The sequence below is a fragment of the Botryllus schlosseri genome, chromosome 8, assembly GCF_051294905.1.
Source record: "Botryllus schlosseri isolate E-star chromosome 8, Bs_hap1, whole genome shotgun sequence".
Classification (NCBI taxonomy): domain Eukaryota; kingdom Metazoa; phylum Chordata; class Ascidiacea; order Stolidobranchia; family Styelidae; genus Botryllus; species Botryllus schlosseri.
The window spans coordinates 6,528,259-6,546,109 of NC_137243.1; the positions used below are offsets into that span (position 1 = coordinate 6,528,259).

At 40.5% G+C, this 17,851-nt stretch overlaps 2 protein-coding genes and 1 long non-coding RNA gene across 3 annotated transcripts in view; 1 reads left to right on the plus strand and 2 right to left on the minus strand.

Annotated features, from left to right (window-relative positions):
• Positions 1-2,642: 2,642 nt before the first annotated feature.
• LOC145444885 (uncharacterized) overlaps positions 2,643-17,851 on the minus strand; it is a 208,776-nt gene continuing 193,567 nt past the window's right edge. The window contains exon 2 of the long non-coding RNA XR_013916813.1: positions 2,643-3,121. This is a non-coding gene — a long non-coding RNA (uncharacterized LOC145444885). The remainder of the gene's footprint in view (positions 3,122-17,851) is intronic.
• On the minus strand, positions 3,398-7,497 carry LOC145444873 (uncharacterized). Its single transcript, XM_080322918.1, has 2 exons — positions 6,683-7,497; positions 3,398-5,130 (listed from the first exon to the last, which is right to left on the minus strand). Exons 1-2 carry the CDS (start codon positions 7,480-7,482, stop codon positions 4,014-4,016), a joined length of 1,917 nt encoding a protein of 638 aa, XP_080179044.1. The 5' UTR covers positions 7,483-7,497; the 3' UTR covers positions 3,398-4,013.
• Positions 10,782-17,372, plus strand: LOC145445352 (uncharacterized). Its single transcript, XM_080323547.1, has 6 exons — positions 10,782-11,294; positions 11,362-11,540; positions 12,952-13,181; positions 14,467-14,530; positions 14,594-14,960; positions 17,173-17,372. Exons 1-6 carry the CDS (start codon positions 11,195-11,197, stop codon positions 17,253-17,255), a joined length of 1,023 nt encoding a protein of 340 aa, XP_080179673.1. The 5' UTR covers positions 10,782-11,194; the 3' UTR covers positions 17,256-17,372.

Below are 17,851 nucleotides of genomic sequence, written 5' to 3' on the forward strand. Positions count from 1 at the left end.
TAACCTGCTGATACAAACAAATTGCTTTTTAGAGATGTTTTGTTGGGGTTTGTGGAAAAAATAAAAATATGGAGTTAGTAACGTCAATCAGGGTGACTTCGTAATGTCTGCGAAACCTTTTCGATTTGAAGTTAGGAGTCTCATCAAATTAGTGAACAGTCGTTTGAAATAAAAATTTACGAAGTATTTCCATAATTTGGCCCAATGCAGGGAACAGCTTCTTGGAGGTACAGAACTTTAATATACAATTGATTATATTCATATTGAAATGAACCCGAATATTTTCGGCTGACACTCTTCATAAATCGGACAATGATATACCTATACTCTGAAAGCTCGGCTATCAGATTTTGAGCATTCTTATTGCGGATGCCCTATCGACAAGGCTGATTTTTTGATGAACAAGGAGTGTTTCGTTGCTATCAAAGCATTACGCTCCAACCCTGAAATTCATATCACCAGTTATATTGGTATGCAGCCTTGTCTTGTTAATGTTCAATTTTTCATGGTCGAAAATGTTTGCTCGTAAATATATATGTAAACCCGAACAGAACAAATCGTTTCATGACAGTCTTTCTCTGGTTGGAAACTTGGATCCATTCTTTGGTGCATAAAATTTGTCTATACTTCTAGATTAGGATTTCACTTTGACGGTAGAAACTCTCTGCGGGCCGATCAAAATATCGTTGCAGGCCGAATCCGGCGGTTCGTATGTTGCCCGTCCCTGCGCTAGATGCTGGACGTGATATGTTTATAAAATATGTGTTTCTTCATTTTGGTGCCATAAATGTTGCGATCACACCAAAAGTATCGTCCGAAGCGTTATGCGTTAATATTGCATTAGCCTCCATCTATCTTTGTGGAAATGGTTTTCGGCACTCCTCGTTCATATCAAAACGAAGACGCGGATTTTCAAGACACGACCACGTACTTCAAGAAATACAGCAGCAAAATTAGCTTTGAAATAACAAAAGTCCACCAATTTCTACATAAATAGTGTGATGTTATCTTCAAGAAAAATCAATATGTTGCTGTTTATCACAAGCCTACAGTTCATATTTGCACAAGACAGATGAAGGTTGCACCATAATAGATCTAAAATTGTACTAAAACTTGAGGGGGTCCGCGAGGGTCCGCGAAGCCAAAAAGGTTGAGAACCACTGTATTAGAGGCTATACAACCTCCGATCCCACCGACGTTCAATAAATCACTTCTGAATGGTAGACGGGCGTTCAGCAACTCTACTAGTGATGAGAACCAATCACCTTAAAATGGTAGAGAGGCGTCCATCAGCTCTACAATGTTGAGAACGATGTCGAGACGGAGAATACAATGCGGCTCCGACGCGAACCTTTGACCAAAGCACCTGATGACGGTAATCATTGTCGGAAGAATCGTGTCTATGTCGCTAAAATTCGCGACCATCGGAGAAGTAGAACCCATCGTCGCAATCGTTGAGGCGTCTCTGACAGATTCAACTTTGTGACGATTCTTGAATACCGCAGTCAATCGAAACGATTGCTGCTCAAACGTCGGAAGACTAAAACTGGATAGACCGAATGAAACTATAGTCTTGATACTCGCAACGGTAAACGTAGATTGTGGAATTGGGAAATCATCCGTTCCGTTTAAGGGCAACCGACATCATTCAACTGAATGTACCAACATAAGATGTAGCAGATTCGATGCGAAGCAGAGGCGATTAATCCATGATGGGCACTAGGCAGCAGAGTCCTGAACGCCTGCGCCCGAACCGAAGAGGGTCATCAGCTTGAATTAGTTTTAATGCGTATTGCTTCCAGACTCGCTATGGCGAATTGATTCCATACAACCTTATTGCCAATTATTTCGACACGACACTCCAATCGTATAAGGCAGTGGTTCCCAACCTTTTTCGTCTCGTGGCCCCCTTGGCCGATATCTGAGCTAAAATTCCCCACCCCTATGAAAAAGTTGCCTCTGACTAATAACACGTGCTTTTTAACGCACAACCATTTGTTGACTGAGAAATTAATGGCCAAAAATATTCAGATATGTCCGAACTATATGTCGAATACGGACCGCAGTACACGTTGGTAAAAGTACAGCTAAATTTAACCTGTATTTTACGGGTCGGGTAGCCTCTGACGAAAAAAAATCACCAAGTCCGCTTGGAATGGCCTGGAGTTGAATCGATGAATCTGGTATGTTTTCACGCTAGCTCATATGTTGGCTTAAAAAGGCAAACAATTTCACCAGCGGCCTTGTGCTGAATTTTTCTTGACTTTTTCCTGCTTAACAGCAATTTGGCCGAGAAGCTGTTGCGGGCCCAACGAAATCGTCTCGCGAGCCTCACTTTATCAGGAGTGCAATATCTATACGGAAGGCATTAAAATATACACCGCCAATGAAAAATACCATGGTAAATTCTGAACTAGTTTCATACATTCATACCACAGTTCTACCATAAAAATCTAAAAACTTGGTGAGCCAAGTGCATCTTCCAAAACAACGCCAAAGCCAGATTCCCCCTTAAAAATTTCAAAATTCCCCCAAGGTGGGAATTCCTCCCTCCCCGGTTGGGAACCACTGGTATAATGAGTGCCGATTTACGGGCGTCGATTCCTGTCTGCTCAGCTGAATCTGCTCTTGGACTCGGCAAAGCTTGCGTATCAGTCTTTTATTCAGTCTTATACAACCAAGCACTCCTTACTGCACAAGGCTTTGATTGGTTGAAAAACGAAGATGCATAAGCGAGTTTCGCAATAGTGCATGCTCGGCCGTTGCTCGATGGAATGAAGAATGATGCAACAGCACCGAGGAAAATGTATGGGCAAACAAATAGGAAAGAAGAACAGTAAGCAAATAATCAGCTGATTAAAATCAGACAATTAGAATGATTAGAGAAGCGGAATAGAAATAAAGGACAGTCGAATTGGAAACTGATTCCTCTTGAAACGTCATCAAATAGAGAACAACAAATAACATACGCAATTGCAAACATTTATTGTTTTTTTGGTTTTTTTAGGCCATGACGTCACGAATATTCAATTGTGACGTCATGATGGATTGACATTGACAATTGAAAATATAGGGTAAATATAGCTCCTTTGACGAAATATCTGTACTATAACTGTTGAACCTACTATTTTGAGGGTATTTCGATATACGTCGGCTAAATCGGGTGGTAATTGTCAGTATAGGCTCATACAACATGATTTTTAGAAAGTATTTACACAATTATGGCATAATTTTACAACTTAGAAAAACATTTTTTCGAAGGGCCTTTGTTGAAAACACTGTATAAAACATGTTTAAAACAAAGTGTTTTAAAACACTGTTTGTTTTAAATACAACCCTAATGGTTTGGTACGCATTGATGGGGATTCTTGGCGACTGAGGCATTTTGCACTGTGTAAGTGTATATGTTCAATTGTTCATTGATGAAACTATATCCCTATTGTCAAACGGGACAAAATCTATCAGTGGTTGCACCATATGCTGACATTTTCATTAACAAGTTGAAAGTAAATGGAATTATGTATACGCATTGGCCTAAATGCAGCATGGGTCGCGCGTGTCGGCTACATGAGGCAACAAAATGCGCGAGCGGTGACAGCCGGAAAAGGCCTAGTCATTGCGCTACATCCCTAATTGCAGGATATAATTTACTACCCGGGTTGATCAACCCACAAAATAATGTAAATCCAGATATCAATACTCAACTGTTTGGCCTCGACCCAACATTTTCATTCGCATTACATAGATCCCTTGGACGTTAGACCGCGGCCTTCCGAAGGGTTCAGTGACCCCACACTTGTTTTGTCGCTTCATGCAGACTCATTTCAATACTTGTTGACATTTCTATCCAAATCTTTGGCAACAATCAATATTTTCAAAAAGTCTTATTTTTAACATTTTAAAATTTTTATTTTTGGCAGTTTTCGCATTTGGTTGCCGAAACGCCAAAAATAACACGGCCTGCCTAGGACTGATGCGGCTACATGTAGCACGTATACAATAAAGTGAAAATTTCAAGTTCTAGTTGTCAAAGTCATTGCTTTTCGCTGTGAGCTAATCGTTGAAGAACTTGTGTTCACGAACTTAGCAGCGGCGCCTTTTCCGGCACCATAGTAGCAAGACCCGCAACATTTTCGACCGCCTTTGCGTAGCAGCGCGAGCAGACACGCACGAAACTCTTGACTTCGGACATTGTATATGAAGAAGTTCCACAGGCTGTTCGACATTAAAATAAACGCAGACACGGCCTCCAGCGACATCACCGTAACGGCGGTGGGCATGTGAAAATGCCTGGGCCGGCTGATGTCGATTCCGTCTAGGAACATTTCGGACACCAGGACTATCGCGACGGGTAAAATGCAAAGAGTAAAGGCGCCTACCATGATTGATAGCGTTTTCGCGAGCCTTGACTCAAGGTTTACGAAAACTGCGTTGCTTTTAGGGAGTCTAACTTTCGGTCTTACTTGGGCATTTCTCTTTGAGTAGCAGAACGTAGCTAGATTTACCGACCAAACCAGAAACAGTGGGATAGCGAACGTGACAGCGTATAAAATCAAAGCGACCTCGCCACCTCCGATACAAATCAGTATCGAAGCCACCCGCATATATTGGAGATCCGCTACGAAGAATGGCAGTACAGAATATAGAATCCCCAAAATCCACAGAATGGCTACGCATCTTTTCGCGACTTTTCGGGCGTGAAACTGGTTGTATTCCAGGGGATGGTATACTACGAGAAGCCGATCAAAACTGGCAACCATTAAGCTGTACATAGAGACCGACAGCGAAAGCGTAGTGAAAAATCCAGCAAGGCCAAAGAAGGTGTCGTCAAAATTCTCTACAATCAGCCTTGTGCCGTTTGTGCCGCTTCCCCATCCGTACTCAAACACGTCCGCCGATATTACTTCGTACCGCGTCAAGGAACTTCTCCCCATAGTCGCTATGAACATCGGAAAGACGAAAATTCCAACGAGCAAGTCTGCAGCCGCGAGAGACATCTTGTATATCCCTTGACTATTCAGCAATCTGCGGTTACTTCCAAACACGATGAGCACCAATGCGTTTGTTGCCGTTATAAGCAGTCCGAGTAAACCAGCAACTGCCATCATAATGTAAATGTTGTGAGTGCACCTGAAATGAAAGCAATCATATTATTTCAACCCAATTAAATTATAAATAATCGAAATCCTCTAATTGATTAATCACGTCCGTGCAGAAGTAAAGATATCCAAGGCATGACGAACTCTATATCCATTACAGAAAACGACTGATTTACGTACGAGCTCTTTGGTAGGTCTATGGAACGTCTAGCTAGAACTATAAGCATGTTTGGAGTAAGTTCCTTTGATTCGTAGTTTGGGGCGACTTTGGTTCGCCAATACTTGCGGTAACTAACAAATTCGGATAATCCATGTTCACAACTAACGCAGATGCACTGTAACGCAAGTACCTTAGGCGTAAAATAATCTTTGAAGTAGAGGTAGAAGCGCAGTTCGAATTCAACACCGCGTCAGTAAATTCTCAGTAGCGTATACCGATAAAGCCCATTTGAGTATGCTGCTATCAGGTTCTTGGCCACTTCTTGTACAATGCCCATTGCCCACAAAACATCTCATCCGCTCAGAATATTGAAGATTTATCTGCTACAACAGTGTTTTCAACCTGTGGGATGGTACGCACTTGTTCGAATGAAAGAGTTTGCAGTGCGGATGACGAACGTTTCATTCAGGGATATCTAGATATCCCTGGTTTCATTAATGGCCTACTACTCGCAATATTGTGATGACTCATCGGTGCCACTACCTAACTTCATCATTACTCAATTCCCATAAATTACGATTAGAGTGAGTTATACAGTAAGCTTACCATGCGTCCTCTTTTAAGAGGATTTGTCCTCTTATTCGACTTTTTTGAAAGTGTGCTCGGAGGGCCCCTGAATATCCTCTTTTTGAGCACTTGTCCGTTGAGAATTTTGGTTAAATGCAGGTGGAAATTGGACTGAGATATAGGGAATCAGCGGCCAATTAACGATCAGACGTGCTTTTCGGGACTTGAGTCAGGTAAATGTCCTTTTTTTAGTTTAGTCAACCAACGGAAAACTGATAGAAATGGTATTTTAGGAGTTGGGACAGAAAGTTGGCCTTTTTTTAGTCAACCAACGGAGAATTCAAGAGAAAAGTATCAATTTCTGGAACCGAGTCGGAAAAATGACCTTTTTTAGTCAACCAACTGCAAAGTCAGGGAAAATTTACCATTTTTCCGGATTTTACTCCACTATTGTAAGTCTGAAAATTTTGAAAAGTGACCTCTTCGCACATTTCCAAAATATGGTAACCCTATTATACAGGCCGTGACCCAATACGCACGTTTCATGCCATAATAAAAGCAAAAGCGTATACTCAATCAAGAATGACAGTTACATTCGATATGTGTCCATCACGAGATTCGTGTTTCCGCCTCTCGAAATGACACGTCTATGATACAAATAATATTCGCGTATGCTTCGGGATTTATGCTTAAAAATTAGTCCCATGACAATATCTGCCTCTAATAAACCATATATTTTCTTGAATAATACTCCACGAATATTTTGCTACGAGGTATCTATATGTTTTGAAAAAGTTAGCATCAGTAATAGATCAACCAACACCAACACTCAACAGCCTACATCGATTTCACTTACTTCTCATGCATGCATACCGAATCGGTGATGTGTTTGGTTTTGAAGACGTCCGTTGTAAAAGCGCACCACGATATATCACAAAATGCCATTTCATGCTGTTTTGTTTCGAAATAACGCCCAGCGGAGAAGTTATTAATATTGACCAACGCAGCCTGCACGCATGGCTCCATTTGATCTTCTTGCGTCATGTTGCGCATCAATGAATCCACGTGGAGCGCCTCAGACCAGCCTGTTCTCAAATCGGCGGCTCCTTCCGAATGATCACTGCCAGAGCCTTCGTCTGCTGCAATCCAGTGGTTTGCCAGTGTGTAATTTCTAGTGTAGGGTAACAGTTTACTTTCACAAGACTGCTCAAAGTGTGCTGGGGAACAAAACCGATCGTACAGAAGCGACGTGTACTGCGAAAACGCATAATTTCTTTCCTCGCACTCTCGTTCAAATGTGGTACAGTTCCAATTCTTTAAAGCGCGTAAGTAGTCTCCAAGTTTCATGGTGGAGAAGCTCCAATATATTCGAAACACGCGTTCGACTGTACCGCAGCACTCTTTCTGCAGCGTGATGTTCTCATGAAGAAGGGATACATCCATAGAATATCTGCATGGGGATCGTCTAGTGCTGATTCGTCTTGTTTCATTATATGCAATGTCCTCAGTGAGAACTGCATCGCCCAAGTTCGCAGTGTCAACTGATGTGAATGTGTCGCGGCTCACGGCGCCTGTTAGTGTTGCCGTTGTAACCGGCAACAAACCACATCTGCATACCCAAAGACAGCTAAATACCGTACACAGAAACTGCTTCATGCTACGACCTATAGGTGTCTACAGCAATCACAAAATGGTTGAGATGGAACGAATATATGACGGTTGTATTCAATTTTCATATTTTACTTGGATTGTAGCCTATATATCATATGCCTCTATGAATAGGCCTAGTGCGAAATTTAGAATCAGGGCAACAGGTATCGCTGTTGGATATAGGGTGATAGCCCGCATCAGAGACGATGAGCTTCAAGCGTATACTTGTAATCAACTTTCGTATGAAATAACTTTGGATTGCAAAATAATTACTCGTCATTAAAACCCTCGATGGGAATTAATATATGCAATAAACTCAAACATACGCCTTTGCGTTCTTTTACGTTGCCAGCACCATGTAGGTCTACCCGTAAACCTAATTATGAATATACCACACTATGGCAAGATCATACCACCAAGGAATAATGAAAAGAACATAACTCAACAACCACTGAAGCGGTGGAATCATCTAATTTCCCTTCCTATTAATAATGACATAGGAATTTTTCTGTCAGAAATAGATTTTCAGAAACATTGTCCAGAGACAGGACGGAAGCTATCAATTACACGAGAACCATTTTCCTATAATTAGTCAACCGAAGCTATTAAATTGCTTTGATTCGCATAGCTAAATCACCGCTTAACACGAACTTATTTCCTAGAATTTTACTACCTGTGCCATTGAACATATTCGTAATTTGCTACCATTTTTTTTACTTCGGTGAAGGACGATACTAGCGGCCGTGCGCCAATGAAATGAACACAGCATGAACACTGAACAGTATGTAGTCATTCAGCTCCGTGGCATTATTATTATTATCGATGAAAAGATGAGTGACGCTTTTCGCCTGTAAGGCCAGGTGCGTCACGGACTAGAATGAGCGATATACCAAAATATGGGCAAGAACCGATTTACAAGTAAGTACCACAAGATATAACAAATTCTGCAACATGGGATAACATTTCGGGGATGATCAGTAGATTTTCGAGTGTTGCAGTGATTTTGAGCTCGCGCGCCCTGTCGAATAAAAAGTTCCAATGAAAATCATATCGATTACAGTGCAGCAAAAAATGCTCGACTGTTTCAGGTACTGTACAATGGTCGCATAGGTCGGTGTCGGCTCCGTGGCATACTTCTATTTGAACTGACAATTTCAGTTTTGCTGTAGAGCAGCGGATTTTTTTTTTCAGTTTGCTACTTCGATTTCCTCTGTTCGTGCGACCGGAGCCCTAAGCGATAATAATTCTTTGTAGCCATAGCCGCTTCTGGCAGTATTGCTATGCTTCCTTGGGTAGAACTAAAGCGCAATACTTCTAAATGATGGCTAGATATTCAGTATGGCTGTACTAATTTCGATTACGATAAGTCCGACATCATATACATGAGTTTCCGAAGTAGCCACGAATCGCCCAGTACTGTGTTTACGAAGTCTGTCCTAAATGCCGATCTTAGACGGCTATAACATATGCTAATATTGCACTCTATTGATAGCATAATCGAACACGGTAAAAATGAATCATACTAGCGCACGTGCTTGTTTCGGAGTATACACCGATCGCAATTTGCAATAGACAACTTCAATTGAGCACGCCCCGCGTTATCGGTGAGCCTGTATGGAATTGGTATCCTGTGCTCACACTATGTTTTATTTTTTAATTATTTTTTATTGAATTACTTCAACTTGGAAAATCATCGCTGCTCACCTGATTTATCAGGCAAAAAGGCCAGCGATTCCAATCAGGTCGGTGAGCGCCCTCATAGCGCGATCTTGGTAAAAAACCTGCTCTATGTGCAAGATATTGTCAAAATGCAATCAACCATATATCAACTTAAAATAATTCAGGATGTAAATTTTACATGATTGACAGGTACTGTTTCTCTGTCCTAAGGTACACTCGTGGTGGTTATATTATACCAAACAAACCAATACCTACACAACTATGAACACTGGCGACCAGGTTTTCACGGTAACAAACCTCTTCCTGCCTCGGCATATAGCGCAAGACTGAAGAGATATTCTGTAAGATCCCTCATTAAACGAAATTGGCGACGTCTAATATAGGATCGTGTAATTAAATCTCGCTGGTAATTGCATAATGAATTGAGTGACTTCGGAGAGAAATGCGTGAAGTTTGCTGGCAGCGAGAACAAATTACCCTGAAAGTTGTAATCTATGGGTAGATATTCAATTACATTCCGAGCGATGACATCCAATATTAGGTGTATTTTCTCGTCAATAATCTCGAATTCCATTTCAAATCCAAATTTTATCTGTGCTCAGTCGATGTACAACGCTAGAAAATTCAATATCAACCTATTAACTCACTAGCCAGGTCCTTGAAAATGCGGATCATTATCAATTTCGAGCAAAATCAAGAAAAATTGGTAATGGTATCATTCATTTTGGTTGGCATCCGATTTAGGAAAATTGCCTGTTCTTCCGTAACTACAAAGGGAAAGTGACGTTCGAGTTGCTGTATGAAATTTGATGCATCGAACAAATACCATATTCCTCTGTTATATTATAGTGATATGCGCCAAATAGGTTAGGACGGGTCTAGAAGTATGCAAAATAGCACCCTTTCACCGTCGATAGATTCATATAAAAAACAGTTCCATACAACCCAAGTGAACCTATATAGAAAAATATAGGGTGCATAAAATTTTATACCCAAGATCCTTTATATTCGCCAATATCTCCATAACAGCTTTAGCTTTTGATGTAACTCTGGGAGTTATAAAAGCTAATACCAAGAACTTAACGGATATAGATGGTGATCAGGTGAATGGTCGTTTCAGAACAGGCAAATGAAGTAGCGATATGCCGTGTCGCGTTTATACAGTGCATAGAAGAGTGTATTGGGCTGTTCTAAAATAATTTTTTTTTCCGGATTCCAGCCATTCACTGATTAAATTGTCAGGTTACCCTAAAGAACGCTGCGCACCAAATTTGGTTCAATTCTAACAAGTACAGGACTCCGCAGATCCAATTAAAAATTTTAATTTATTAGAAATTTTTCTTTTAAATCAATTTTTTCTGCCGACCCCATGAAATCGTTGAGCTGCCTTCAAAGGCGATGCAAAACAAATTTGACTCAATTCCAACTATTAGAAGCGGAGGTAGTTGATAGTTCTCGGATTATTCTCGATTGGTGGATATTTGTCCCTAATATTAAATTTTTTAATTGGATCTGCGGAGTCCTATTCTTGTTGGAATTGAACCAAATTTGGTGTGCAGCGTTTTTCAGGGTAACCCGACAATTTAATCAGTGAATGGATGGAATTCGGGGAAAAAATATTATTTTTGAACAGCCCTAGTGTACAAATAGCAAATTCAATCTCATGGAAATGCGCTTTGAAGAGAACACATGAACTTAGCCGACTAGCGGCGTGTCGCGTGAACTTCTTCGCAACGTACATCCGACGATGCGCGATCTGTTCGTTCTCGAATTCTAAATCGCAATCCAATACGCGTTTCTTCGTGCGCCACTACAGCGAGCAGCGACACCTGTCTTTTGTGGTAGAAAGATCAGATGATGTAAAACCTTGTACTTATACTATATCTGTACTTGATATCTATTTATTTTGTATAACGTATCGGTGCCCGCATTCATATGTGTCTCTTCGTGGACACCTGACAGCATAGCAAATGAACTTATAGAGGAATAGTGTACATAGTTTAATATTGTACTCGGATTATACTGAAATTGCTCAGCCATGGATACATCGCAAATTGAATCGTCGTTATCTCCTGGGATCGCTGTTTTCAGGAAACGGCAATCAAGACTTCGCCGTTCCATACATGGAGTAGGAAAACGTAAGTTCCACGGTACACTCTTTTATCTATAGATATATCTATTCAACCTTGGAAATTTGCTCTTCAGCCGAACTGGTGGATATATCAGAAAGCGAAATGAATATAGATCACGATGATCACTCATTTGGGGCGTGTAATTCTGGGTTTGAAATGGTGTCCAGGCGGAGGGAGGCGAATGCCAGGGAACGGTTAAGAGTGAAGAATCTTAATTCTGGGTTTGCGAGACTCCGAAGAATGTTACCAATGGTAGAGAATTGTGTTATAAAGAAATTTCGTCTTCGCTACAAAATGGGTTGCCGATGGCCAACGATTAGCTAATCTGCGCGATATAAGTATTGTAAATGACGTATTATTGCAGTGGTTCCCAACCGGGGGGGATTTTGAATTTTTTAGGGGGAATCTGGCTTTAAAGTTGAATCGGAAGATATATACTGGGTTCACAAGTTTGCTAAATTTTTATGGTAGAACTGTTAAGTATGAAACTAGTTTTTTACAATTGTATGTTTTCTTTGGCAGATTTTAAGCTATAGGTGTATGTTGATATGCCTTCCGTAGATATTACACCCCCTGATAAAATGAGGCTCGCGAAACGATTTCGTCGGGCCCGTGACAGCCTCTCGACCAAATTGCTACCAACAGGAAAACGTCATGCCGAATTCAGCACAAGGCCGCTGGTGAAAAGGTTGACCTTTTTAAGTCACCATATGAGCTAACGTGACAAAACATACCAAATTCATCGATTCAACTCGAGATCATAGCAAGTGAACTTGGTGATTTAATTTTCATCAGCGGCTACTCGACCGATAAAAAACAGGTCAAATTTAGCGGTACTTTACTAAAGTGTAGTGCGGTCCGTATTTGACATAGATCCGACGTATCTCAATATGCTTGGCCATATATTACTCAGTCAACAAACGGTTGTGCGTTAAAAAGTACCTTTTTTAGACACAGGCGAATCTTTCATAGGGGGGGGGGTTTAGCTCAAATATCGGCCAAGGGGTCTACAAAACGAAAAAGGTTGGGAACCACTGTATTATTGTAACACAATACTTGAAGAATTGTATGGATTTATGCAAATTAATAAATTCAGAAATAGACCGTTACATTCACTAATACATGGCCAAGTATTACTAAATGTATCATTATGGGAGTATTAGAGCATCTTCCATATGACCATATGATCTTATCTTTTTCTATGCTATGTGAACTCACCTGGCGAATTCTCAAAAAAAAAGTGTATTTGAAACATTTTGATTGGTATTATTTCAGTATTAATAACCCCTTACATTTAGTGATAGAAATAAACTTGGTTGAGAACTTTGCTAAATCAGATTTCCTCTCACATACACACACTAAATTAGTGAGTTTCGGAAATTTTCTTAATTGGTTGATGCAAAATCGTAGCTGTTCTAAGTATCATAGACATAAAATATTCAATGTTTCTTTTTTCGTTGTTAATTCATTTTACATGGATACTATTTTTGCGATAAGTTAATATTTACCTGCTGATTCATACAGTCACAAATTCCCTTCAAAATTCGCATTCAAATGTCTGCGTTGATTTCCTTGCATTCCTGCCGAGATCGTTCATAGCATTGGTAATTTAAATGTAAGCTACATAAGATGAGGTGTTATCTAATCTCTCCGAACATCCCAGGTGCCCCCCAGCAGAAAACCAAGTAAAGTAGACACTTTACAAGGAGCTATCGACTACATATTCGAGCTGGAAAAGATTTTAGAGTCCACGGGCGGTGTACCAAATATAACAAGGCAGACGGGTACCACGAGTCACACACATTTCCGCCAGTCGGTCACAGAACGGCCATTTTACATCGACGACGCGACAGAGTTGAAAACGCCAGTTAGATACATGCCTCCGTTTAGAAGGTACACTTATTTACATCCCCTAGCTACATTAGTAGACTTGAGTTATAGTATAGGCTAGTATGCTTGTATGTCAAGCAATTTATCCTGAATCATTAATCGCAAAATCTCCAGCTTACCTTGCCGTCAAGTAAAAAGACACTGAAAAAGTTCCCAAAAGTTCCCCATTCACGTAGATCTATACTCTGTAGCATTCAGATCAACGCAACTGTACGCAAATACAATCACCCGATTCAATTATGGTGATCCCGATATGATTAGGTCCCGGCATACCTTTAAACTAACATGAACATTGAACAAGCCAATAACTATACCATCTTTGTAGGTTATGTCAAATTATGAATGTGTTGCTCTGGGGTGTGACTTCTGTCCCCGACGAACAGTTGAAGCTGTCAGGGGAGTGTTGAATAAACGATTATCAAGTATTATTGATATTGGTCGCGTTCAGTCGTTAACTGATAAACGTAATAGTGTAAAATTATTATATAAGGTTTGAATCGGAAAATTCATATCTCTGGTTTTAATGGTTATCGCAGTTCTCGAGAGAGAGCCACTCAATTCATTTGTCAAATGTACAGCTAGAAAACAAACCCATGGTCACTATACACACAACCATACATTAATATTATCTACTGCAGGGGTCACCAACAAGTGGCCCGCGATCTGATTTAAGATTTCGGAAGAACAGTTGGATTGATTGAGCTGATTTTAGTTTTAAAATGTTGCTGTTATTGTTTCAAGACAAGCTATTTTCCTGTGCCCAACATCACTATTCCTCACTATCTGAAACGGCTTCGGCGATGCTAGCAGCATTCCATCGAGGGATGATCAGATGATATGAATGGGTATATTGCCTTGACGTGCAATGGCCACGACTCTGCCAAGATCGAGACGCTTAGAAAACAGTTTAGGGCTTCCCCCACAAGATCAAGCATCACGAGGTCGTTCAGCTAGTACCGTGTCTAGTTAACCCCAATATCGATTCCTTATAGTTGCTTAAAAGCGTTGTCAGGTATTGTGCGCAGCTCATAGTTCAAAGTAAAATTGATGATCATGATAATTTGTATTTCTCTAATAAAATATTACTTCTTTTGTTGGAACTATGCCCGTCGCCCATGTTAGAAAGCACAGAGTTATCATGAAGCAAACATTTGAAAACGTGGTTGCTAAACGTGTAGCCTATTTTGTGTGGATATTACATTCTTGCGGCCCACGGCCTCTACATAATTTGAAAAGTGGCCTGTCATCTACAGCATGTCGCTTGACATTTAAATTCCATTTGCATTAGATGGCGCAACCTCTATCCGAATGACGGGTTACCCGAAGATGGTGAAATGAGAGCTTACTCCAAGGTAGAGGAGACATGTTTTCATACACTTTCCCTAGAAGCAATCGACCTTTCTTTTGACATGAAGATCTACCAAAGCAGCAGTCCAATCTCATGCAACGAAAGGCAAAGTCAGATGCACCGATTTCGATCAAAGTCGAACACGTCTTCTGGTATTCCATCCCCCACCTCGTCTTCCTCGTCAGATGATGTCAGCCCAAGATACATGGACAGCACAGAAATTCCGAGGCCGCCCCAGCCGACGTGCTGGTGGATTCAGCCACCATCGCCGTTAAGACCCACTGATGCCGTTCCTAGATCCCTTTCCTTCAACGAACAGACTGCTGCGAACTCAGGTTTCGTTTTCAAGTATAGGTCACGAAGTTGGACAGGACACGCAAACGATATATCTTGTCAAATTAGAATTCCAGTGGAAATGGATCACACCGTTAATGGTGAGAAATAACTATTATATTTTGTTCGGCCTACCTTCATACCTAGTCCTGACAATGTCCATCTATGCTGCGTTGATATTGATATTGACTTGAGTTCGTACTGTCAGGTAAATGATGATGGAACAGATAAAGTTCAACGAATAATTAGTTATAAGCCTAAATTAGAAAACGATAAACACTTGATTACTTAAAAACTTAATAAAACTAATCGTTTCATCAGTAGATCGATATACGCTAAAAATAACCAGTACAAAACGATCAAAAATGTATGCTCTGGGAAGGACAGATCGATGTCAAATATGGTCGATCTCCTGGCAATGAGCCTGCTGATTTTGACACGAAGGGTCAACAGCCTTACACGCAACGTTAAGGAGCTTCTGATTTTAACAAGGTTGAAGTAATTCGCCATTGTGTTTCGAACGTTTGAAATTACTTGATCATTTATTCGATATCCGAAATCCATCGTGTTGCACTCAGAATGACGTAGATCAGGATGTTAAAATCACTCAAGCAGCTATCTAGTTTCTAGGACATCCTTATTTGTCAATAGCCTTACATGCTCGCATCCGTGAAGTACATCTCTGTAGGCCGTAAGCCCTAAAAGTCAACAGTTGCAATTTGCTTTACACTGAAGTAACGTAACACAACAAATCACCTGTCAGAAAGAATGCACAGTGAACTAACACCGCTGCATGGTTACAAATTAGAAAAATGTATCGTGCATGGTAATTTGAACAATGAAATCGAATTAAGCTTTGAATTGACTTCGCATGAAATTTGGCACCCTTTGCGTGTGTGTGATTTTGATGGACCACATTTACCAGGTCTGGATACATCAGTCCGGTACATCATGAACAGAAATGTAATCTGGTTAACAAATAATGAAAATATCTATGATGACGAGGTTCTAATGTGAAGATTAAAAATGCTTTCTAAAGGCTGAACACATGAACATTTTGCACTGATACAATGAGAAGTTATAGCTCATTCTATGCAACGTCTACAAAGGCCAGTACGAGGCTTGTTGGAGCAGTGTGATAACCTTTTCTCATGCGTATATTGATAACTAATATTTTACATATCTGTCCGATCCCTACTCCAGTTGGATCGAAGTGAGTGAAATAGTCACTGCTTTACTTTGATGATTTAATTGTTACGGAACATCATCCCGAAAAATAAATCGATAGTAACGCAACACCAGCGATGCGCTTTCACTTCCAATTGGGCGAAAAATCTTCCATCCGCATTCCAGTCACCCACATCGATCGCGACTTGAAATCAGCCACGTGACTTTGATTTTCCCACCACGGCCATTCGTTTTCCAACCATTGACGTCACGACGTCTACTGAATTTCAACGGAAATGTAAGACGCCATGGGAATTTCCTTCGTTCTTATACAAGTACGCTCCGCGAATTGCTGATACCTAAAACCAATAAACCAATGCTATGAGATTCCAACTACTCTATGAAAACTCAGTCGACTGAGTTAGTATCAGATCGACTGCGAGAAGCGTCAGATTTCGACATTAACATACGACCATGGTCACTTTCAAGCTGGATTCCTTTCTTAAATAGTTGCCCAATAATTTATTTTGTAGTCGATCTGCAAGAGTATGATAAAATCCAAAGTCTTGGTAGCAACACACTGTGATAGGTTGAACGTTGTATACAACTCGTCCGTGCTAGTTCCTCTTCAAGCAAGAGCATTAGGCATAAAATCATCGTGTGCTGCTGAGACATCAGAACATCTTGTAGTGTCATACATTAGCGTGGCAACAACAGCGATGTGTATAACGGCATATATCTTAATCAGGAACGTGCGTATATGGAGTTCGCGCGAGCGATGCGTGGGTTTCACGTGGGATTGTTGGGAAATTCAACGGCTGATTAAAACTTTTTCACCCGTATCGAGGAATACGTTTCTTCAGATATGTTGCGCGTGCGAGAAATGGAATATGATACGTTCTCGTGAAACCAAACGTCTGTGATTGACACATATCACGGAAGATCTAGTCTCTATTTTCATTGGTTCGTTGATTGGGTTGCGCGCCCCCTTGGGGTAGATGTATTAATTGTAAGGAAATTGAAAATCGCGCCACAACTCCAATAATGAATTGCTTATTCCGATATCATATAGTTAGAACATTGTTGTGTGTGAGATCGCCCCGAATTCTTTTACTATATAATATTTCGTGCATAATCCTGTGTCAGATCCAGCTGAAAAATGGATGAAGGATGATGGATTCCTGCCGTCTGTATCTACAATTTACAGTAACGAAATGAGCCACGTGTGAAGCTGCATTTCAATCAGGACCGACCTCGTTTCCCGAGCAGAAAGATATATGACGAATTTTATTTGCACTTCTATATCGACTAAAATCGAAACTACAATAAATGTATAAATTTATGTATACGAGTCATGATTTCTACATTAACTTTGATAAGCCATGAGCTTTGACAGTCATTGCATGTAAACTTCATTGCAACGATTCTTCTTTAATGTATGATCGCCTGCATCACTGTCGAGATCAACTTTCTCTCTCCTAATTGCAAGTCATTCCGAGTCACCCCGCACGTTGTCTGGAGAAAAGTAAAGTCTTTTCTAAAATGTCAAGTCAAGTTAGAGTTAGAGTGACTTAAATCAGGACAAAGCCATCTCAAAATATTCGATTTCGAGTCAATCTCACGTCGCCAAATACTTCCAGCTTGATTTAATGGGAGAATGCATATCATTATGCAATATGCATATTGAAAATGCATATAGGCTAGACCGCGTCAAACCTGTCACCAGTGTCACAACATTTCTAAATTCTGTTAGTAATGGGAATTTTGCTCTCCGGGTATACTCCAAGCTAAATACTATATGGGAGTCGATTTCAATATAGGCCTA

Excerpts from the sequence above, each read along its gene's own strand:
- LOC145445352 (XM_080323547.1), top strand. The coding sequence starts at position 11,195 with ATGGATACATCGCAAATTGAATCGTCGTTATCTCCTGGGATCGCTGTT. Across the intron at positions 11,295-11,361 it reads CATACATGGAGTAGGAAAAC|CCGAACTGGTGGATATATCA; the intron begins GTAAGTTCCACG and ends TTTGCTCTTCAG. Across the intron at positions 13,182-14,466 it reads TACATGCCTCCGTTTAGAAG|ATGGCGCAACCTCTATCCGA; the intron begins GTACACTTATTT and ends CATTTGCATTAG.
- LOC145444873 (XM_080322918.1), bottom strand. The coding sequence starts at position 7,482 with ATGAAGCAGTTTCTGTGTACGGTATTTAGCTGTCTTTGGGTATGCAGA. Across the intron at positions 5,131-6,682 it reads TCGGTATGCATGCATGAGAA|GTGCACTCACAACATTTACA; the intron begins GTAAGTGAAATC and ends CTTTCATTTCAG.